The 25,246-nt window shown below is 40.7% G+C and overlaps 1 protein-coding gene across 2 annotated transcripts in view; it reads right to left on the bottom strand.

The window, feature by feature from the left end:
- The window catches only part of SOX5 (SRY-box transcription factor 5), a 267,225-nt gene that overhangs the window by 105,117 nt on the left and 136,862 nt on the right, over positions 1 to 25,246 (bottom strand). For both annotated transcript variants that reach the window (XM_029911672.1, XM_024203263.3), the window contains exon 5: positions 15,675 to 15,798. In XM_029911672.1, coding sequence (XP_029767532.1) covers positions 15,675 to 15,798 — 124 coding nt within the window. The remainder of the gene's footprint in view (positions 1 to 15,674; positions 15,799 to 25,246) is intronic.

Below are 25,246 nucleotides of genomic sequence, written 5' to 3'. Positions count from 1 at the left end.
AAAAAAAAAAAAAAAAAAAAAAAAAAAAAAAAAAAAAAAGACAAAGAGAAAGAAAAGAAAAGGAGAATAGTATAACCTTGATACGATCACAGTATTAGAAGGGGACAAATTTATAGACTGGTCCAGAATATGAAGTTAACCAAATTGAGATCATTGTTTGTAAGCTCAATAGCACACAGATCAAACTTTAGTATGTATGTGAACAAAAATGGCACACTCTTGAATTCTATATTTTCTTTTTGGTGGAAGCAATCTTGCTTTACAGATTGAGACCCCAATTCTGCAAAAGGCATAAGAGTGTGAAGTCAAAGGGACACCGCACAAGTTTCAGGAGCCCCCTCCCAGATCCCTTTGCAGGATTGGTGCCTTAATTTAGCTTCTTACCAAAAATGAAGATAGCTTAGGATCAGCATCCTACTGTGCTAGACACAGTGTAGGAGTAAAATAAAAGTTTTTTTAAAAGTGGCAAACACTTTTAATGAAAAATGTTCATTATCTGAAGGAAAAAAAGGTAGCCCCCTCACCCCAAAACAAACAAAAACAAGGAGAGGACATATTTCACTATAAAAAATAGTCACTTTTGGTTTGCCTTTAAATGTCTTACTCTTAAATGAATTCTATTCTTGTCCACCTACTAATGAAACCAGTGGGAAAGCTGGAGCTGCAAGCTTAATAGAAATGTTACATGCGTTATATTCCTTGCCCAAATGACAAAATGTTTAAAAGCTTTCCACTCAATTAATAAGGATCATCAGACCATTCGTGCATGGCCCAATGATCTGCTAATAGATATGATTAGCACAGCATAGAATGAGCCATTTTAAATAAGACCATGAGACACAGAACATTTTATTAGGTAGGCACTCTACAAGGTTGCAGTACATTTGATTAAGCGGACACAATAAAAGTTTCCCTCCAGGATTATACTTTTTTGGGCAAATTGATAAAAGAGCAATTTAAAAGGCCATGCAGAATGCAACATTCCATGATTATCAATTAATTATTATTATTATTAAATGATACATTTGTGATGACATCAAGTGTAAGGCCCAGGAAACATAAAACAGGGAAAAAGCACTCATATTTTTAAAATACTGTAAATAGGCTGTGTTGTAAAATTTGGTGTATGTGCTTTCAGGAAAGCCACTAATGTTTATGTTGCCCTTTTTTAATGTGCTCTACCCATACACAACTTTTCATTGAAAGATCTCAGTGGTTCATAAACACTTAAACCCCACAACTCCCCTGTGAGTTGCATTAGTATTATTAAACTAATTTATAGTTGGGTAAACTGTGAGACAGAAAAAATTAAGCCCTGATTCAGCAGAACACTTAAGCACATACTTATCTTCAATGGGACTTATATGTATGCTTAAAGTTAAGACTGTACTTAAGTGCTTTCCTGAACTGGGGCCGAAGTTATTTTTTCTAGGACGCATAGTCAAGCAGTGTAAGAACCAACAACATAATCCAGGAATCCTGACTCCTAGATTTCTGCACCAGCCACCAGTCCACACTTCTTTTTCTAACTTGGTTTTGACTTTTAATCAAATGAGGTTATTGTTCCACATTTTCCAATATCCCCTTGATTTAATTTAGGATTCCATTTCCTGTTTAATATCATTGATTGAATGAAGTGATTCTTTGACTTTAAATTTTCTACTCTAGAACATCACCCAGTGACGGAAGCAGCAAGTCTTAAAGACAGCTAAGAAAAATATCCCCCAAAAGTAACAGACTCAACATTCATGGCTTTGTGCTACTCCCAATGCCACAAGAACCTCAAAGGAAAATCCCCGTTTCGTTTCGAATGACTTTGTTCTAGAAATGGGCGGATTGTGCAAGTGCCAGCCACACAAAAAACCAAAATGATTTTTTCCCTCAGTTCCACAGAGAATGAATGCTGATGTGCACTGACGTGTAGTTTTTGAAACACTGTTGTGTGGAGCCAGGATCTTGTGTGCTCCATGTTCTCCATGCTCACTATTATTATTGTTGTCATTAATTATTAAGTATTATTATTATTTTGGTTGTTGACACATTTCCAGTGCTCCAAAAATATTTTTAAGAACAATACATATATAACAAAAGCTTAAAAGCTTTTGTGACCCTACCATGAAGCTTTTGGAATCCATAATATTTCTGTGACTTCAATATTACTGTCTTCCTACCATTATGTGCTAGGATTTTAAAATTCCTTTTATTAAGTGAAGTAGCTCTTGCCTACTATAGGCTTTTGTTTCTTCAAACATTTCCCACCATCGCAACTCCTGTGGCTAGTCTATACTAATGCTCCCACTGTTGCAACTGACCCAATGTAACAATAGCGGGAAAGTTTAGACCAGGTACAGTAATGAGTAGAGGCAGTATCAGACTTCATTGTTCTAAGTACTGTACACACACATAGCAAGAGACTGGCTCTGTCTCTTAAAAAGACAAAACAAACAAAGAGTGGGAGGGGAAAATAAGAGAGGAGAACTGACTTGCCCAGTGAATGTCACACAGCAGGCCAGAGAAAAGACTAAAACCCAGATCTCCTGACTCCTAACCCAATACCTGCTCCACTGGAGAGCACTGCCTCTCTGAGCTGTCCTTAACATTTCTCCCAAATTGGCATTTAGATTTGTCTGAGCAGTTGTATTTAATGCTTAACAAATTTTAGGGAAATGCATTTCTTAAGCATTTTATTAATGCTTCAGTAAATGTCTCATTTTTAGATCTAAACGATCCTTTTCCCAAGTGCTGGGAACTTTTTAGGAATGTGAAACAAGATAGTCAGCTATTAGAAACAGCTATTTCCAAACCAGTCATACGCTTGTACTACTCAAACAATCCACTTTCAAACAGTAGTATTATACTGAAGCCAATCTACAAAACACAATCACAACATACTGTTGTATTACAATCGGGAAAGAATTAGTGGCTACCAGTCTCCCTTTATCTTTTAGACAACAGCCAAAAATACAGAATTTTGTGAGCCTCCTTTAAGTTCCAAACTATCAGCTACAATTCCTGGACTTTTGCTACAAAAGAAATATTAAAGTCAGGTATTTGCTGTATTTTTGTTTTTTTACAAACCAGAGGGAAGGGTCTGGAATGGAGCAAGGGGTGGAATTTGCATCTTAAGAGAAAAGGTAGAAATGATTTGATTACCTGCTAAATTCCTCTTAATTACAAATACACTTATTTCCCACTTGCACCACTTAGACAAATAACATAACTCAAAAATGACAGAGGTGGCAGGACAGAGCAAGAGAGAGCTTGTAGGTAGTGGTGAGAGCCAGGCATGAGAGAGAGGTGTATTACACGTGGAGCTCTAGGTGGGATGAAGGTGTGTTTTGGAGACTGTGGAGGGCTCAGGATGAAACAGAGATTTGGGAGTCTGGGAGTGCAGATTGTAGGACCATCCCTCAGAGGGTGATTTCAGGGTTTGTGGAAAAGGGGGTAAAGAGGGAGAAGAAATTTTGGGGGGGGGGGAGGAAATACAGGACCACAGAGTGACCTGGAAGAGGAAGCAATGCAGTTGCAGAGGAGCATGCAGGCGAGGATGGACCTGGTTTGTGGGAGAATGAGGGTGAGGGGGGACTTGGGTGGTTTGTGTGGAGCAGAAGAGAGTGTGGGGGGAAGTTGTCTCTGGCTGATGCACAGACACTGTAACACATTGTCTGATTTGCAAACCGCTGCAGAAGCAGCCTTGGGAGACTACTCAGTGGCCAAAGTGCTGAGATTGGTTCCAGTGTTATAGAGTACAATTATTTTTCAAAATATGAAGAAGATGGCAGAGGTGAGAACTGCGAGAGCATGGAGCCCCTTGGAGGCAGACGGGGAAAAAGGCAACTGAAGAAACTGGGATCTCCTGATGTGAATCCAATGCTTTCTATAAAAACATGTAGGGTAAAATTTTCAAAAGCACCTAAGTGACCTAGGAGCCTAAGTCCCCATTCACTTTCAATGGGACATAGGCCCCTGCATGCCTAAGTCACTTTTGAAAATAAGACAAACACCCAAGTCACATAGGCACTTCTGAAAATTTTACCTGCATAGACTAGGCCTTTTCATTCTTTGTTTCAAGGATGCGCTGCTCCTCTCCTTTCCTGCCTATCTATACATTATCACTGGTCTCCTGCTTCTCTGCTGTGCGGACCTGATCTTGGGTATTCCCTTCATTCCCGCTTTGTTCCCTTGTCCCACAAGCAGCTCGCTCTGTATGCCTCTTCTCCTGGAATCTTTTCCCTGGTCCTATATGCCCTACAGCAGCGATACTCCGACTGAGACGCGTGAGCTGCAAGTGGCTCTTTAATATGTCTCATGCAGCTCTTGGCAGCATATGATATTAAAACACTATGTGATTTAATTATTAACCAATCTAAGTTATTAAGTAAGCAGGATGATTTTACTATGCTATTAACCAATTGTAATTGATAAAATAATAATACTTGGTCAGTCATTTTGTTGTGAGAATTATATATATATATTTAAAATTTTATATATATAATAACTCAGATTGGTATATAATTAAATCACATAGTGTATATATATATATATATATATACACACACACACACACACACACACACACACACTAAATATTCCCCATCATACTGTTTAAATATTAGTATATAGTACAGGGGTCGGCAACCTTTGAGAAGTGGTGTGCCGAGTCTTCATTTATTCACTCTAATTTAAGGTTTCGCGTGCCAGTAATACATTTTAACGTTTTTAGAAGGTCTCTTTCTATAAGTCTATAAATATACAACTAAACTATTGTTGTATGTAAAGTAAATAAGGTTTTTAAAATGTTTAAGAAGCTTCATTAAAAATTAAATTAAAATGCAGAGCCCCCCGGACCGGTGGCCAGGACCCAGGCAATGTGAGTGCCACTGAAAATCAGCTTGCGTGCCGCCTTTGGCACGCGTGCCATAGGTTGCCTACCCCTGCTATAGAAATGAAACAATGAATTCACACTACTATGTCTCTTTTGGGTAGTGCTGATCGCTAAATTGGCTCCTGAACCACTGAGGTCTGAATGTCACTGCCCTATAACCTTCCCATTCTTAAAACCCACCTTCAGCCACAGTCCCTCAAACAACAATCTTCTAAGGCCTTGTCTACATGAGAGAGTTGCACTGGTTTAACTTGTCAGCTTTTAAATCGATTTTAGTTAAACCAGTACAAACCCTTGCATTATTCACCTCTACCCCAATATAACGCGACCCAATATAACGCAAATTCGGATATAACGCGGTAAAGCAGCGCTCCGGGGGGGCGGGGCTGCACGCTCCGGCGGATCAAAGCAAGTTCGATATAATGTGGTTTCACCTATAACGTGGTAAGATTTTTTAGCTCCCGAGGACAGCGTTATATCAGGGTAGAGGTGTACATTCTATTTTCAGTTTAAGAGTAGCTTGTTTTAGTTTAGCTTTAAACTAATTTAATTGATTCCTAATCAATTTAAGCAAAACTGAATTAAGCCCAGTTAAAACTGAAATATCCTTTTGTACCACAGCCTTTTGCACTGGCTTAACGAAATCAATTAAAAATCATACCTTAAATAAGCACCAAAGAAACTTATGAACTTAAGTTCCATTTTCAAAAGTAATGTAGGCACTTAGGAATCTAAGTCCTGTTGACTTTCAAGAGAGACTTAGGTCCCTAATCGCTTAATTCACTTTTGAAAATGAGACTTAGTGCCCTAAATTACTTTAAATGCTTTTGAATATTTTATCCAAGATCTAATATTTTTAAAAGAATATATAAAAAGTGTCATAATTTAAAAGAAAATCCCTTAGGAACAAACATTTAATTTCTTCTTCTCTCACTCCACTCTTTTATTTTATACCATGTCCTGTCTTCTTATAGGCTACAAGCTCTTCAGAGCTACCAGCTCTTTTGTGTTATTCATAAGGCTACAATTTAGCAATTTTTAGTAAAAGATTTTATTTTTAGTAAAAGTCACAGATAGGTCATGGGCAATAAACAAAAATTCACAGCCCGTGACCTGTCCATGACCTTTACTATAAATACCTGACTAAATCTTAGCTGGGCGGCCTGGGGCGCCATTGCTCTGGGAGGTCCCCGAGGGGCCTCTTCTCTGCGGGGCCCCAGGGCCAGCCCCACCGGCCAATACTCAGGCTGTTTGCAGGGCCAGCGGCTGGTCCCAAGGCCACAGTTCTGGCTGCTGCTCCGGCCGCCCCTGTACTGCTGCTCAAGTGGTCCCCGGGGCCAGCTGCACTGGCTGCTGCTCGGTCGGTCCCCGGGGCCACCCAAGGAGCAGTTGGTGCGGCTGGCCCCGGGGCCACTCCAGCAGCGGCCAGTGTGGCTGGCTGTAGGGCTGCTCCAACAGCCACTGCAGAAGTCACAGAAGGTCACGGAATCCGTGACTTCCACGACCTCCGTGACAGACACACAGTCTTATTTATTTGCTATATAAATCCTGCTACACACTAATGTTAAATTATAATAATGTTTTGACAGGATTCTTAGGTTGCACCTCCTTATAGAAACAACTAGAACTGGTTGAAAATTTTTGATGAAATATGTTTTCATTAAAATTGGCCTTTTATCAATTTCATGATTTTTTTTCCTACAATTTTTTTCCCAATTAAATTAGAAAATGGAAAATTTAACCTTTTTGGTTGTTAAGTTTATTGTTTTTGCGCGCGCACACCCACACCCACACACACACACACCCTTTTCACTAGCAAAAATGGACATATAAGAAAGATTGGAGGAAGGAACGAAAACAGAAAAAAATGAAAAAATTCACAAATAAAAAATTTACAAAAACATTGATTAACTGAAGCATTGCTCCCTTTTAAACCTGCCGAACAAAAATGCACATTTCCCCCATGTTTGATCAGCTTTAGAAATAGCTCAGTTTAAAAAAATGTTTTTATTACTTAAATATTTTTCTGATGAGTACTCAAAGGAGGTGGGTACAGGCAGGTATGCCACAGCAACACTTCTCACCACTCATTCATACCACTCAAAGTGTCCATTTCCACACTTTACTTTGATGGTTCTGATGATGTGGAAGTAGGGATGTTTGAAATACCATGGGAGGACTAGAAATAGATGGGCACGTGGGCACTATTCATAGCTTCTGTCACAGGAGACAGTGGGGGTCTCAGGCCCGACCAGGGAAGGAGGTGGGGAGAGAAAGAGTGAGCAGGTGCCACTGAGGGACCACATGACAACACACACCCTGGTATCCTGACTTCCTTTCTGCATACCTATGCACAGTTCCAGTTGCATATTTTTTTTTAACTGCGGCCACTGGGAGCTGCGGGTGGCCGTGCAAATGTAAACAAACTGTCTGGTGGCCCACCAGCGGATTACCCTGATGGGTCGCGTGCGGCCTGCGGACCGGAGGTCACCCATCAGTGGTGTAGACATTCCTGCTCAGGTTGAAACCTGGGCTCTGAGACCCTTCCTCCCTTCCCCGGGTTTTAGAGCCCGAGTTCCAGCCTGAGAGGGAATGTCTACACTGCCATTTTTGTGCCATAGCACGAGTCTGAATTTGTAGACCTGGGCTTCGAGACTTGCTGTCACAGGGATATTTGTTATTGTTTGTTTGTTTGTTTTTGCAGTGTAGATGTACTTTATTTAGGTGCTCAAATATAGATTTAGGGTATGTCCACACAGCCCGTGGCAGCAAATCTCTCAGCTCAGGTCAACAGACTCAGGTAAGCGGAGCTCACGCTAGTGCTCTAAAAACAGCTGTGTAGACAGCACTTTGAAGTTGTGGCTCAGGCTGGGCCTCTGGCTCTGAAGCTTTGGGGGTGGGGGGGGGAGGGAGTAGGGTTCAAAGCCCAAGCTCCAACATGAGCCATGACTTCAAAGTACTGTCTAGACAGCTATTGTTAGAGCGCTAGTGCAGCCCCATTAGCCCGCGTCTGTCAAACCAGGCTGGGATGCTCGCTGCCATGGGCTCGTTGACATTCTCCCAGGGACTCAATTTTAGGCACCCGTTTTGGCCCAGCAATTGAATTGAAACCACCAACTTCTTATTATAGAAGTCACTATTTTCTCTGTCTATTTCAGATTTATTCAAGCTACCGTGAGAACCTCCCCCTGCACTACTGATTTGGCAATTTTTCTTGTAACCGAAAAACAAAATCACTGGCAGTTGTTCCCCATCAAGATACTTTTAGTTCAGTGTCCAACACTATAGCAGTGACACATTCTCACATAGCATACTAGGCACATTTTTAGCCACAAAGCATCTAAATCTTGCTGTGCCAATCCACAGTTTTAATTTTTTTTTTCTTATTTTGGGGGAGGGGAAGATGAGGGTTTAGTCATATGATCATTCTTTTCCAAGGCGCAAACAGTAGCTCTAAAAGATGATTAACAGCCTTACAAAGAAACTACAGTATGTGGTCCTGATAACACATGGTTCCCATTTTTGTCATTCTGATAAAAGCATACCATGTCAATTTTCTTTTCTTGTGATTTGGTGGTTGTCATTGACCTGTATGTCAGCTGATACAGCTGACACAGTTAAATCAGAAATTAGCATGCAGTCTCTTTAGAAGCCAGACACATAGACACCGCGTACAAGAGAGATTATAATACAGCCCACATGATAACCCATTAAACAATGAAACATGTGACTAACTAAAAAATAGAGATACATCAGCAAATATGCCCAAGGAAGTTTATGGTATTTAACTCCTAAACATTAATTGTATTGTACTGTACGAGGAACCAATTACCGGAGAGTTTCATTTTTATTGGATGTAGGGAATATTGTTCAGAAAATGGAGGAACAGTAAATTCAGCATATTTTAATTTTATTAGGCTTGGCTTGTCTACTTTCTCACACATTTATGCCTATTTTAATGGGTAATGAGATATTTCATCAATAATTTTGTGTGCTTATTTTATTTAGGAAATTTCCAGCCGCAATGAGCTGATATGTAACAAACATACAATATACCTATTGTATATTCACATTTTTTCTCCAATTGGATATGGTTGAAGCTGTGATTAAAGTGCGTTCCAAAAAACCCAAGTGGATGACATCTGACTGGGAACACAATATGATTTGTTACAACAAATTTTCCATAGGGGGCGGGAGGAAAGGGCAAAGAAAAAGAAAAACAGGTTTTGTTTCCAAAATTTGGCATGTGGCCATAAAAATAACATAGGTACCAGCAAGTAAAACACCACCTAGGAGCCGTCCTGAGAACTAATGAATGATCTGGAAAACATATTTGGAAGCAAATCCCCCCTTCAAAACTTTTTGAAGTGTAGTATCAGTAACTACCATTTCTAAAAACAAAACAAAACTGAAAAAAACATGTCTCTCAAATGGTCACATGAATTTCAGCTTAGAACACTAAATGTGTTGTTGATCCACTAAGCAAGCAGCATTTCTCGCACTGGATTGCTTCAATCACAAGGGGGGGAAAGTCCAATGTAAAATGCAACAGTGTCATAGGTTTGTCAACATTTTTATTTTCTTTTGTAAAAGCGTCAGCAAACATTTAAAGAAAAAAAAAAGACAAAGACGCAATGGGGCAAAACTCTCCTAAATAACAATTTGTATTTATTCAGTGCCTTTTATTCTGAAGGATCTCAACATTCTTATCAAAGTATGGGCTATATATTATGCCTGTCAGGGAAGCCTACACTAAGAGGTGGTGCAGAACTGCACTGCATAAAAGGAGGCACTAAGAGGCAATCTGTCTGAGAACATTCTGCTCCTCAGGTTTGCTGGGGGATTGTACTTTCTTGTTATATCTGCTTACTCTTTGCTGCCTTTTTGGCAAGTGCTCCCCTAGCAACAGCCCCTCTGCTCTCAGAAGCACAAGGGTTGGGTTTCTGTGTGGGCCTTACCTGCGCCATACAAAAGGGGATGGGGAGGGAATTCCTTACTCCTTTCCCCTCATTATCAGTTACTTAAGGTGTAGTAACAAGTTTTCTCTCTCTCTCTCTCTCTCTCTCTCTCTCCAGATCTATGTATGCACACATACAAGGAAGAGCCATTTTGTTCACCATGGAAAAGAAGCCACCTCTGAAGTATAATGCAGCAGCTTTTAAACAGCACACAGCAACATTTCACATCCTAACACTTTGCATTTACATAATGTTTTATATTTTCAAAGCACTTTACAAACACTAATTAAATGATCCTCTAAATAAATATCCCATGGCTGCCAGTGTTTTAACTACCATGACATCAAACTTTGTCCAGGTCTACACAATAGGGGGCAAATCCTGGACCTAATGAAGTCAACTGTAAAAGTCCCTTTTCTTCAATACGGTCAGGATTTCCCCCACAGTGGCTGAAATGCTGGAACCATGAGTGCTTCACCACACAGGAGCTTCCACTCTTGCTATCACCAGTGAAACTGAAAGCAACAGTGGGATATTTTAGGGTTAAAGAGTACAGTATAGGGAAAGTCAGAGCATTTAAGTGACTTGCTTAAAATCACACAGCACATCAGTGTCAGAGATCAGGAGTTCTGCCACTATTCTGGAGAAGCAGTAGTCTGGCTCTTATCCCTGTGCTCTGTCCACTAGGGCAACATACCTGATTGAAATGAGGGAGGATGTATTAGAGCAGGGGTCTCAAACTCAAATGACCACGAGGGCCACATGAGGACTAGTGCATTGGCCCGAGGGCTGCATCACTGACACCCCCCCTCGCTGCCCCTGGCCCCGCCCCCACTCCACCCCTTCCATGAGACCCCGCCCCTGCCCCGTCTCTTCTCCACCTCCTCCTCCTAGCGGTTTTAATAAAATATATACACTCAGTAAAGCCCCCCCCCCCCCCACTGCACTGGCTGCACCACCACTCCACCCCTGCTCTGCCTCTTCCAGGGGTGGCAGGTTTGTAGAAATTTTGGTGGTGCCCAGAACCTGCCCCCCCAAACTCCGCCCCCTCCTGCTTAAGGCTCTGGGAGGGAGTTTGGATGGGGGAGGGAGTCTGGGGTGCAGGTTCTGGGATGGAGTTTGGGTGCTGGGTGCAGGCTCCGGGCTGGGGTGGGGGATGCAGGCTTTGGGATGGAGTTTGGGGATAGGAGGGGGTGCAGCGGTGAGGGCTGTGGGGCTGAGGATGAGGGGATTGGGGCATTGGAGAGGCTCGGGGGGCATTGGAGAGGCTCAGGACTAGGGCAGAAGGGCAGGGGAAGGGCAGCCTGCCCTGGCCTAGTGAAGGGGGGCACTAGGACCCTGCGGCAGCAGGTGATGCCGGAAGCTGGCAGAGCGGAGTGGAGGTGAGCTGCAGGCTCCGGGCGGTGAGGGGGCAGCAAGTGAGCCCGGGGGACACTCAGGGGAGGTGCATGGGGGCGACAGGCGGGGCTGGGGGAGAGACCTGGCCCCAAACATTGGGGAGCAGCGAGCTGGGAGCTTAGCTGCCACATAAAATAACTCGGGGAGGGGGAGCGGGGTTGAGGGGAGTTTGGTGGCGACAGGAAGTAACTGGGGGTGGGGGATGGGGAGCTTGGCGGGCCGCAGGGAAGAGCTCCACAGGCCGCCGCGTGTTTGACACCCCTGTATTAGAGTAATTTGGTGAAGATGTTGGGATTATCACATCACAATTTTGGAGGACCAGAACTAGTCACAATCTTCGTTTTATTTCTCATCCTAAATGTACATGGCATTTCATTATTCATCAAAAGCAGATGTCATGCACAAAACGTTTTAGGATTTCAATTTTTAATAATAAACTCTGAATGTTTAGCAAAGAGATGACCAATGAATAGCCATTATTTTCCCTGCTATTCATGGAGAAATTCATGAACAATGTATTTCCATCATGGCACACTGGCACTTCTTTTTCTACTAAGAAACAACTGCTTTGGTTATAAATAATTAATATTAAACATTTTCAGCAATTACACTACATTTAGGTAGGGAGGCCAGATAGCAACCAGAACCAGGGATCAAGAACTCTGCTTCATTTTCTTAATAGAAATCCAATACTAATAGAAGCTTCTAATCCAAGCCCAAGAGCTTTATGCTTTCTTTCTGCCAACTTTAACACTACACAATATGCTGTAGAGAAAGGAGAGGAAGTGTCAACTTGTTTAAATGGTCCATTATGAAATGTAAACCATCTGTTTAAAAAAACATAACAAAACAAGCCATTCCCAACTAGAATTTGTTAGGAAGAAAAAGGAAAAAGCTCCAGGTCAGTGCATTGAACTAGAAGTCAGGAAACATGGGTTCTATAATCTGCTCTGCCATCTCACCTTGGGCAAATCACTTAATCTTGCTGCCTCAGTTTACCCATCTGTAAAATAGGAATGATCATACTTACATACCTTTGCAAAGCACTGTGAGAACCGTGGATAAAAACGATCCATTTAAATACTAGTTATTAATGAATTATCATCATATTGTTATTAACATCTCAGCACACCAGAACATAGTACTAATCAGACAGTGAATCTACAGCGGACAAGCTCCTCTTACAACAGCATATCAGAGCAGCTCTTTAGTGAATTTCAAGAAGTAAACGGAAACTAGAAAATAGCATTTTTCTCACCAAAATGACTCCCCTCCCCCCAAAAAGTGTCCTTTTGGTCCTCTGGGGTATACAATTTGGCTGAGGAATTTGATCACATAATTCTCACTGAAGCTAATGGAAGACATATAGATAAATCTCCAGGAAACCAGGCACTACTATTGGCCAGGAGAACCATAAAGGGAAACCAACCACAGAGTGTTTAACTAGATTAGTCTCGCCGTCCAAGTTGAATGAAACAAAGAGTAATATTGAACAAGATATTCATACGTCTTTCTGTTTCAGTAATCTAAGGTTTTACTTGTAGCACAAAGGATCTTCTTTGCAATATGTGGGTTTTAACTCTCAAGAAGTGAGTGGTGATTTGGGGTACCTTGATTATTGGATGTCCCAACTTGAGAGTCTTTATGGAGGCCTGACTTTCAGAGAGCAGGGTACAGCACCTTCTGAAAATTGGGCACTTTTCAGGTGTCTCAAACTTGGCAACCAATAATCAAGGCACCCAAAATCACGAATTCCTTTTTGAAAATATAGGCCATGGTTTTTATCTAGATAAAACTCCCCCCCCCCCCAAATCTATACATTCCCCATTTGTGGGTAAATGCTAAATACAAAACTTGCTAACATGTGGTTCTTACCTGTTTGTCAATAGAACTAAGGGTCTCATGCAGTTTTTTGTTTCTAAATGCAAGTTACGAAAGATAGCAAATAATAGAATTGTCACTTGGGAAATCTATAAATCAGTCTTGTAAAATTTTCATGAAAATTTTTCAGCCCAGGCTTAAAGAATAAAATTTTCAAAAGCACTTGAGTGACTTAGGAACTTTAATCCCATTTTCTAAAGTTACTTAGGCAAATAGGGCTAGATTTTCAAAGGCATTTTAGGTGCCTAAAAATGCAGATAGGAACGTACTGGGATTTTTAAAAGGGCCTAAGCAGGTTAAATGCCTAACATGGAAATCAGTGGAAGTTAAATAACCTGCTTAGGCCCTTTTGAAAATCCCATTTGGCACCTGTCTGCATCTTTAGGTGCCCCAAAATAACTTTGAAAATCTGATCTATGTGAAAGTCAATGGGACTTAGGCTCCTAAGTGACTAGGTCACTTCTGAAAATTGAATGTAGGTTCCTAAGTCACTTAAGCACTTTTGAAAATTTTACCCAAAATCTTGTCTGCCATCTACCATGCCTTTACCATGATGAATGACAGAAATGGGGGAGAGAAGGGTAGAAGGGGGGAGTTGTTTTAATTGCCTGTCAAAAACCATTACTTGATGGGACCATATTACAGTTTTCAAGGCTGCTATATTTTTCACTGCTACAAGCTTTCTAGGTATAGCTAAGCCAATATATGTTATTGTTTACATTACATTGTGAGTGAAAAGAAAAAAATCCTTTGGACTACTGATCACTTCCCCTCAGCTTCTCATTCAAACTCAGTCAAACATGCCAGGGAATCAGCAAACAGAGAGCTGTCTTTTTCCACTGGCTTCTGCTCAATCTTAGACCTTGGCATGCTGTTAATTTTAAGCCTTATTGCCAGGAGCAGCAGCAACATTTTTCAGTTTTTTTTATTTCCAAGGTTACAAAAATGTGTGATGTCATATGAACTTCATGGATGTGAGGTACTATGTGACTATCCTACTGTTAATTTACTAACAGTTAAAAAAAATCAACCCTTTCTCCAAGTCAGACTGCATTAACACGGAACTAATTTAATCTGCCAGATATGTCTAATGGGGTGTTTTCTTGACCTTTTCCAGGCCTACAGTTATGGTAGCATTCATATTCAATGTGGCTTTCGGTTACACATTCTGCAATGTGAATCACTACTTCTCCCGTTTGAGAACAAATGGGTGTGAAATCACTGGAAGAAGTGAATGAGCCCATGCTTTGGCACTGCAGCTGCTGAGTGAGGTGAAGTGTTTTGAACAGTGATTTCTCAGTAGTGGTAACAGCCTATAGTACACCAAGATGAGGGGTGATGGCCAAAGCGAAAGGGAACTTTGTTCAAAGAAACCCAATACTGGATCTATAAAGTTAGAAAAACAAAAGAATCTAAAATTGCGGGATGAAAAGTATCACCAGATAGTCCCTTTGCATTCAAAATTTAATAAACTGCTCCACTGGTGAGCACTGCGTAATGAGAAACAATTGATAAATTCATGAGTTAGTCAATGATACAGATGGATACACTGATGCGGACATAATAAAGCTAAACAGACGCACTAAAGAGAGAGAGAATGGTAAAACAAGCAAGTCTTAGATAACAAGATAGGAAACTGATATCAGTAGAGTTAGAAAAGCACAAATGCATAAAACCAGGTTTATAGAATTTATGCTGTAGCTAAATCTATTTGATGAAAGGAAGATTTTTTACTTATTTTGAACCTATATTTATTCTTATCTTGTTGACAGGAACAAGAGATCCTATGGAAGGCTTAAATAAAACTGCCAAAAAAATCAGGATCCTGTAGTGACAATAAAACTTTCAAAGATTAAAAAAATAGATGTTACACAGTTTTTAGTCTTAGGCTCTTGTAAAATATACTTATGCTTTGTGTTAGTCCATCAAATTGAGAGGCATATGCTATCCTTGATCTTTGTACAGAACTCCCGTTGAGATGAATGTGAGTTCTGTGTGTAGAAAGAGGGTAGAATAGGCCCTTAGTTAATAAAAAGCAAGCAGGCTGCTAGAGGAAAAAACATATTTCCCTACAATAGTGTTGAAATTTATTGAGCCATTTCAAACAACTTCTCTTTTAGATTAAGAGAGGAGTATCTGTGTATGGCAATGAGCATGTTCCCTTGTTTGTGTTCTGTTTTGTTGCACAGCATAGCCAAAAATTTCAAAAGTAAATAGTGATTGTCAGTGCCCAACCTGACACACTGTAAAGAGATATTCAGAAAGGGCGGAGCACATGCTATCTGAAAATCAGGCCCTTCAAGTTGGGCACTCACATTCACTAGCCAGGTCTGAAATTCTTGGCCATTATATCAATGAACATATTAGTGATCTCTTGGCAAATCTGTCCTCACACTGTTCTGTAAATCCTAAATTCAGTTTAGTGGGTCCTTCACCTCAAGGCAGTAGACATGATATTTCTGATGGTGACTTAGTTCAGCATAACTATTGGACAGCCTGTTTGAAAACTCTGCCCCCTGCCCACTTCCAGCTGGAAAATCTACAGGACTTACTGCATCCTGCCTTGTAGCTGAAACCAGGAGGAAGGAGGAATCCTTGCTGAGCAGCTGCTGCTAGGGTTCGTTGATCTGGAGGGAACACTGGAATCATCAATGGAGGCAGCTGACCTTGAACCTGCTGAACAGAAGGAGGAAAATCAAACCTGGAAAATCTTCTGGAGAACATGCCTGTGTAGTTGCTTATTTATTTTTTTTAGCCAGGTCAGAGTAGAATATTCTCCTGTATTGTGAGGGGTTCCAACAGCATCAACAGTTCAGCCATATGTTAATTACCATATACCCCAGCACTTAATATTAATTACATAAATTAAGGAATACTTATATTTCATTTCACCTTAACAACCACATCTGCAGTTTTATCTATCTTCTCCATGTGACAGTAAGATATTCCACATCACAATGCTGCCAAATCACAATCATATACATAGAACCTTTCATCCCAAATGATTCTAAACACTTTGCAAATATTAGACGCGTATGTATGTGTTGGAATATATGTGTGCATGTACACACACACACACACACACACACACGTACATGCATGCACAGACACAGACACGTTCTCAGAGATGGCCACAAAACACAGTTGAAACACTTTGCTCACAAGTGAAATGCAGCCACGTCTGGAGTGTCAGCTGTTTCATGTTGCACAGAAACACTACACAAAAGTGTAGGGCAGGAAATGAAGACTATTACATTGCAAGTGAAACTGAAGGGGACTTTAGGCAGGCAGAAAGTTGTCATCCAAATTGGAAATTGGCCATAACACAACAGCTAACACTACTACTTTTGCAAAGTTTTATGCATGTTTTTGATTACTACAAATGGTCAGGACATTGTTTTTCCATCTCACATAGAAGAAGAGCAAATCGTTTGGTAACTTAAGTCATCAGCAGAATAACTGGTTTTAACAAAAAAACTATACTAATAAATGAAACTTTGCCTTTCAGGAGATCAATTAGTAAAGGGAAGGAAACCCTTACAAGAGAGGTAATCAAGATTGACCACAGAATTGTGGAGCAGAGGCATAAGAGATGTAGATAGGCTGTCATAGATTAACATTTGGTTCATGGTGTGATGTATGCAGCCAGAGACACCTGGGGCGGGGCATACATGTGCTCCCCCCCAGATTTCCTGCTTGGCTTGTACTGAGCATGCTCAGTAATATCTGCTGAAGCCGCTGCCCTCACTCTGACCCTCCTCCCCCACTGTCGGCAGGTACGGGTCCTCTCTGTATGCAGCATTAAGAATGGTGGTAACTCTGTGGGTGGTTATTGCACCTTTACAGCCTGGGACATCCTGTAAGATGAAGCTCACAAGACGTATTGGTTAGAAATTGCTGCAGTTGGAGACTGAACTCAAGGCTGAAGCTATGCTAGATGTAGTGCCAATTACTGTGTTAACTCGATTCACTTTGGCTGTTACTTTATTCTTCTTGTTGCTATTCTGATCTAGTTAGTTAACAAGGCATATTTGGATTTTGGGAGACATAAAATATAAAATGCTATTTCTTCCTCCTTACATTCAACCAGTCTGGAATTGTCCCATTTCTGCCTTGATATATATATATTTTTTAAGACAAAGTAACTATATTCTTTTAGAACAAAAATGAACAGCCGTGTGGAATTTTTGCATAGTACTCTTCTTCGGCAAGAAGCCATGGAACTTTTTTTTTTAAATGGTTTCCAGGGATGAAAGTGACTTTGCCAAGCAAAGAAGCTTCAAAACAGGACTCAAAAACACTAATAGAAAGACAGATGGTTCTACTAAGAGCTTTGCTGCCAAAAAAAAAATGTTAAAAAAAAAAGGCGAAAAAATGGAGTGATGTTATTGAAGCTGACTGCAAAGTTCTCTGATGACTGCAAATACTCTTGTCCCATTGCAAGTGTTAACTCTGCCTCCAGGGCTAATATAACCAAAGCACCACACACACACACACAAAATTGTCATTGCCAAGCCCACAACGTAGCACAAGTCTGCACTTGATTCCAAATGACTGCCTGATACGCTAGCAAAACATTGCAGTAAAAAATCCTCCAATTTGGGAAAACGTCTACCAGGAAAATGACCTTTTTTCTCAAAACTGGCTGTCACATTTTCTTTTTCAAATTCTCCCTCCAAATTACACCCTGTAAGGGGGCCATAGGACCCTTTGACTTTAAATGACACAAACACAGTTGTATAAAGGAGGTAAGAACTGGGGAGAGGTGAGGACGGTTTGCATGGATACAGAAATAACCCAGTCAAAACAATGTAATTTCCATTCCAAACTGGAATATATGTAGCACCACTCTAATACTTGCATTTATTTCCTCCCAAAAATAAGGGCAAATGTTATTTCATTTTAATCAGATTACTTGATACAATATAAAATGCATATATTATGACTGACCCTTCCTATGTCTCATTTAACTACTGCATTTTAACTTTTATACAACGTATGTTTATTGTTACCTACTGTTGCTAGGATACAACTTTTTGAAGTGCTAGATAATTCAGATCCTCTCTTTTCAGTTTTTCTCCTGAAGGTTTTCTTTATTTTTTTTTTTAAGCTAATGCCTTGTTATTCACATTTGTCTAATAACAACTTGTCAGATGGTTACTGTTCTTTCAAAAAAACCCTTCTTGATACTAGATTTACAGTTTGAATGCAACTGACCCCAAATCAGGGCTAGTTTCAGACCTTGCCTTTTGTACTACTAATGTATAAAGATAATGAAAGTAAATACACACGTTTATATGTACATAATTTTATACAAGTTTATACACTTGATAGTATCCCTCTCTCTCAATCCATTCATAGGTGACTTCTTAGGTGTAAGTTCCTCAAAGTAGGGACTACAGGTTAAACCCTGATCCACTGAAGTCAGTGGCAAAGCTCCCATTGATTTCAATGAGCCAGAATTTCATCCTGATTCTTCATATGCATTTTTTACAGCGTTTAACACAATGCAGTTCCAATCCTGTGTGGGATCTCTGGATGTTGCTGCAATATAAATATCATCATCACATGACTTCTCAATTTATCAAATGGCTCTGCACTCTACCTTATAACTATACCACTTTTCAGGTATCCAGAACTACTATCCTATTATATGATAGATTGCAGAGCCATTTGATAAATTGAAAAGCCATGTGATAAACTGCAATTATGCATCTTTTACTGACTCATCTTCACCCTGCCCACTTACTTGTCTGCCCCAAGACTCATTCTAACATTCCAAACCACTAAGTAACTGTAACTAGACACCTAAAAATAACCCAATAAAAAGCCTCAGCAACCTGCTAGAGAAAGGGTTCTTTCCTCTGCCCCCCCCCACCTCCTGCCAATGTAGAATTGCTCCATCAAAACAAACCTGATACATGTAATGTCGCGCAACTAGAAATGGGTATTTTTAAAATTTTGGAAAGAAGATTCCTAGCTTTTCAATATGAGTCATGGTACTTGCTTCCTGCCCTGGAAAGCCCTGAGATATTGGATTGAAGTCATGCCATTATAATGCAGAGAAAAGCTATTTTTTGTGTGTGCCATTTTTAGAGGTACTTAATGTATATTAGTTTTATTTCTTCTCTCCTTCTGAGCCATGTCCCACTGGACTGGTAGTAAAGAAAGAACCTATGATACAACAAATAATCCCAATACAATTTTAAAACGCACTCTAAAACATTCCTAAAATACCATAATTGTAACATATCTGGAATATATAGAATATTTGTTGGTGTATGCATGGTATGAAGGTTTTCTTAGTGCTCATTTAGCATGAGCTACTTAATTTACCCTTAGATTCAGTGCTTGTGTATAACACAGTTATTAGAGTGAAGAGAATATCGGTCATTTTAAGATCAGGTAGGCTTTTCAGAATATCTGAAGCATCCCCTTCTCCGCCCCCTCACCTCTAAATACCCTTCTTTTCAAGGTTTGTTTCATTACGAAAAGTTTGTATTTTTATGCAATGTTTCAGTATTTGCAATTCCTATCACAGAGGGGACACACAATGAGAAAAAAAAAGTCAAAATAAATAAATGAAATAACCTAAGGGGGAAAAACCACCTCATGTAATATAATTTATTAATTTATTTTCAAAGTTCTTTAATTCCATTAAAAGGCCCCCTAAATCCCAAAATAAAATAAAGTAAAATAAAATAAATAATTATTTTTCTTTGTCCCAATACCCTTCTGCCCTCAATGGAACTTAATATGGTTATCAAAGGATATGAAATACTTGGAATCTTATTGATGAGAGAATGAGAAAATATGAGAATACTGAACTATAATATAAGCAAGTCACTATACAAGAACATAGATATTTTCATTCATGCACCTCAGACTGGTAATTTTGGAAGGAAGTTCCATGTTTATGATGAAAGGAGAACACATGCTGCTCAAAAGTTTGGATTATTAGAAGTAGCCCCTGAGGAGATGGGTTGTAGACAGAGTGTAGGAGAGGCAGGAAGGGTTATCACATGGTTGTGCAACTTATGACACAGACACTACACCACCATCTATATATTATTATTAGTTGTATTAAAATTGTTCCTAGTGCCCAAACCAAGATCAGGACCCAATTGTATTAGGAACTGTAAATACACAAGGTAAAAGCCCTGAAGAGTTTATAATTTAAATACACAAGATACAATAAGAGTGAAAGAAAATATTATTATTCCTACTTTACAGATGGGGAATTGAGGCACAAAGAGACGTAGGGCCAGATTTTTAAAGGTATTTACATGAGTAATGGAATTTTCAAAATCCTACTAGGTTTCTATCTGCACCTTTAAGCACCTAAATACCTTTAAATATCTGGCCCTTAGTGATTTGCCCAAGTTTGCACCAGAAGTCTGTTGCACAGCTGGGAACTGAACTCAGATCTCAAGATTTAGTCCAGTATCTTAATCACAAAACCATATACTTCCTGTCTCTCACATATATAGGATATAAATTCATCTATAGATGTGTATATGAACATACTGGGCACAATTAAAAACTCAGCATTTATTCTTTCCTATAGTAATTGTGATACTTTGGTCTCTCGTACCTTAGTTGAGGAAAATACCTTGATTATCGCAGTTACCTGGAGCAATAAATAGTTACTAGCTACTGTTGTGCCTTATATACATTTTTGATTGCAAGCTCTTCAAGGCACGGATCGTGTCTCTTTTTTATGTACTATGAAATGCCTTGCACGCTTTGGGTCACTATATAAATAATTACACACAGAAGCTACATTAAAAGAACGTTAAGACAGAAAATTTAAGCACTCAGATGTTAGGAAATACCAGAATTAAGGTTGCCTGTGCAACCTTAATTTGGCCCCCTTGTGGATGTGCGTTATGACACAGTATTTAATTACATGACCACATACTATTTTTTCCCACAGGACACTTGCCTCATTTAGCCAGCTCATGATATTTCTCAAGTAATATATGACCATAGTTCTTTTCTACAAATCTAGATATACATATGTAGCATCTGGTATTATTATTTATTTATTTTCATTCTTATATACTTACACTAATTTCATTCTCACAATTGTCTGTTAAATTTTTACTGACATAGACTTTTCTTATTTCCAGGGTTTATATTTTATTACATTTCTGGCACTTATATACCTCTACCTCGATATAACGCTGTCCTCAGGAGCCAAAAAATCTTACCGCATTATAGGTGAAACCGCGTTATATTGAGCTTGCTTTGATCTGCTGGAGTGCGCAGCCCCGCCCCCCCGGAGCACTGCTTTACCGCGTTATATCCAAATTCGTGTTATATCGGGTTGCGTTATATCGAGGTAGCGGTGTATACTTTACATTTTGGGTTTGATTGCTAGTCCAACTCTCATTAAGTAGTACCTTACTTGGCAAATGGTCCCAATGATTTCATTAGTATTACCTGTGGAGAAAGTATTACTCAATATGAGTAAGGATGGCAGATTTGGGTCTTGAAGCGGGATTTCAGCCTTTACAGATAGATAAAACTCTGAACAGTAGTTCACTACTTTAGTCTCTCACAAGCTGTTACTCAGAGAAATACCATTCTCGATGCCTACAACATCTTCCTTTAAATTATTTCTTATTTTATTATGTCCTTTTTTTATACAGAAGTGTGGCTAACTTGCTTTTTTCATGTGACGTAGCCATCAAACTGTCTCAATGAAATCCAATTACTACTTTCCAGAGTACTGGATACACTTGAATTGCCCCTTTAACTTCAGATTGTGTACAGAACCATTTCAAGAGTTAAACATATTTCTAACTTAATATGAAAACTGAACATTATCATAAAGATGACATAAATATGTAGGTTTGTTTTCAGGAGCTAAGTATTTAATTGTATTAGGACACAGTGCTCTAAAACCACTTATTACAGGTAAACTATTTACTATTGTGAATAGTGCCGTTGGCCTCTGGGAGTATTCATGGTGGAAAGCACTCCACCTGGTATTTGAATGATTGGTCCTTTAAACAGGAAATATATTGGCCATTCTCCCCTCCCCATATCTATTTTAAGCAGAAATAAAAACGCATTTCTTCTTCCAACTACAATCGGTAGTCTTCCCTTACAATTTGGCAATACCTCTAAAATAAGAGAGTGAAATGTTCTCTTGACCTGACCCAACATCATTGCCCACTACCCTCAAATCCACACTTGGAAGGGAATCTCCGTATGTGAAAAGCAGACTCTGCTACCTCTGCAGCATCACCCTCACACTCTTATGGATCCTGAGGAGGCCTCTCCATGGGGTCTGGGTTCCATGCAGGTGTGGAGAATACAAACTATGGAGAAGAGACAGAGGGCTGTGGGGACGTGTACCTTGCTGGGATGGGCAACACATGGATTTCATCCCCCCCCCCCCCCAATCTCTGGAGTTCTGCAAACTTTGTGAATGAGCACCCGCTGCCTTTTCCACATAGAGGCAAATTCCCCAGCCCCTAGGCAGTATGATGTGGTGGATCTCTGTGAGAGGATCTTGTGGTGAGACATCTTCTTCCAGATCTACCGAGAGTTCTTCTGCAGGGAATGATGTGCGCCCTAAGTAATATTCTTTCCCTTCTGGCATTAGAGACTTATTTAAATACATGCCAGCACTTATTAAAATTCATCCTCCCAAAATATCAGTAGAGTCATTCAATGCTAAAACCTCACTGTTCACAATTGCTTCCTAGTAATGCTACCGTTCATAGGAAAATATGTTCTTATGTTGCCAGCCTATAAAGACAAATAAATAAGGCCATTTAGGGAGAAAAAATAAACACACCTCTGTAACTCCTCCAGAATACGAGAGCTTTTTGGAGCGATAATGTGGAAAAAATTATTAGCTTGCTGAAAAATGGGAACTATCCCCAACAGGCAATAGCTTGAACGTATATGCCCTGGCACATAGAAAACATGGCAAACAAACCTTCAGACAGGCAGTGCAAAATGGGTAATGTCTCAAAGATTTACATAAACGCTGACCAGTTAAAAAAAGTGAACTGGATCAACTCTAGAAGCCCTAGAGCTCTGCACAGTCCTGGGGGAGATCCTTGTTTTGTTCCTCACGTCCATTTCAGCAAGGATTTTGAGCGCTATACAAGTGAGCACATACTCAGCCCCTTAACTGGGAGGTGGGGTGGGGGACGTGCCTGGCATTGCTTAACGGCAGCCCCTCTAGCCAGCTATGTAGCAGTGACATGCTCCAAAAGGAGGCGCTGACCCATAACCCATTTTGAAGGATAAGATGGAGTGGTATAAACACGTGGAGTGAGGCTGGGAGGAATGGAATATGACAAGGATACATAGGACCACCACGAACAGCTCATTGTTTCCTTGAAGGATTCAAGATGAAAGGAAATTTAGCATACAAGGAACTTTTCTTGGCTGTTCCAAAGGAACAGCTGAGGAAGGAGTGAATTTATTTATATTGGTTTATATCAGCGATTCTCAACCAGGGGTCTGGGGCCCCCTGGGGGGCTGCAAGCAGATTTCAGGGGGTCCGTCAAGCAGGGCCAGCATCAGACTCACTGGGACCCAGGACAGAAAGCCGAAGCGTCACTGCATGGGGCTGAAGCTCAAGGCCCTGAGCCCCGCTACCTGGGGCTAAAGCTGAAGCCTGAGCAGCTTAGCTTCATGGGGCTCCCTGTGGCATGGGACCACAAGCTATTGCCCTGTTTGCAACCCCCTAATGCCGACCCTGGCTTTTATATGCAGAAAATCAGCTGTTGTGACACAGGTGGGCCGTGGGGTTTTTATAGCGTGCTGGAGGGGTGGGGACAGGGGCTCAGAAAGAAAAAGTTGAGAACCCCTGGTTTATAGAACATAAAAAAAAAACAGTGCGGAGCCTCTTCTCTCACATTTGATGTGGTAAATGGAAAATATGCAGAAGCAGGGAAAACTGTAACACAACTTTATCTCATTTGGGATGATCTATGGCAAGCCATTCACATAACATGACAGTTATCTACAAAGACAATTCTGCCACAGGAGCATCTTAACACTTCCCTACCCAGGAAAAAAAATGTCCAAAAGCAAAGAAAAATAAATTGGCCTATATTCCAATATGCAGCTGTTTTGAATCAATGGTTTAGATCTTTCACATGAGGCGTTCAGGCAGGATTAGTTGTTGCACATTGTCTGGACCCCATTCCAGTGGGTGAGATTCCCAAGGAGGAATAGAACTTTCAGGAAGGGCTTCTATAGTCAGATGATAGCCTGGTAGCTATGGCAGAGGACTAAAGTGCACATTCAAAAGAGCCCTTGCTAGCTAAAGGAGACACAGCTCAGGCATAAGGCTCTTTCTTTCATGTAGGGGAAAGGGATCCATCATTTGGTTGACTGAGCCGTTTTGTGGATGGGGGATTGGGCAGGGACAAGATAGGCTCTTTGCAACACCATGTCCAGTGTTTGGTCCAAAATGACTCATTTCATTGAGCTTAAAATTCAAATGAATACTGCTTTTCCCAAGCTATATTTCAATGTTTCCAAGTGGTACCATGCTCCAGAGCCCCCTAGAGCTGTGCTTATGTTACAGTACAGTAATTCCTCACTTAAAGTCGTCTGGGTTAATGTTGTTTCATTGTTACGTCGCTGATCAATTAAGGAACATGCTGGTTTAAAGTTGCGCAATGCTCCGTTATAACGTCATTTGGCAGCCGCCTGCTTTGTCCACTGCTTGCAGAACGAGCAGCCCTTTGCAGCTAGTTGGTGGGGGCTTGGAACCAGGGTGGACCAGCAGCCCCCCTATCAGCTTCCCGCTCCCCTAAGTTCCCTGTGCTGCAGCTGCCCAGCAGGCTAGCAATTGCCAGCAGTTCAGCTGTCCCTCCCCCCACTGCCATGTGCTGGTCCTGCCCTCTGCCTTGGAGCTGCTCCTGGGAGCCTCCTGCTTGCTGTGCGGAGGGGGAAGACAGAGGCTAATGTCAGGGTGTCCCCCTCCCCCCTGCTCCTGCCACCCGCTTACCCCATTTCCATAGAGCAGGGGGGAGACACGACAGGGCCCAGGACAGAGGGAGCTTGCAAGCAGCAAGCTGCTGTCTCAACTTACTGATCTAAAAAGGCAATGTTCTTAGAGTGGGGTCAGCGTACTTAAAGGGGC

The sequence above is a fragment of the Terrapene carolina genome, unplaced genomic scaffold (assembly GCF_002925995.2).
Source record: "Terrapene carolina triunguis isolate 2854851 unplaced genomic scaffold, T_m_triunguis-2.0 Scaffold112, whole genome shotgun sequence".
NCBI classification, from domain to species: Eukaryota; Metazoa; Chordata; order Testudines; family Emydidae; genus Terrapene; species Terrapene triunguis.
The sequence above is the reverse complement of the archived record's forward strand: the minus strand, read 5'-3'. Positions and strand labels throughout refer to the sequence as shown.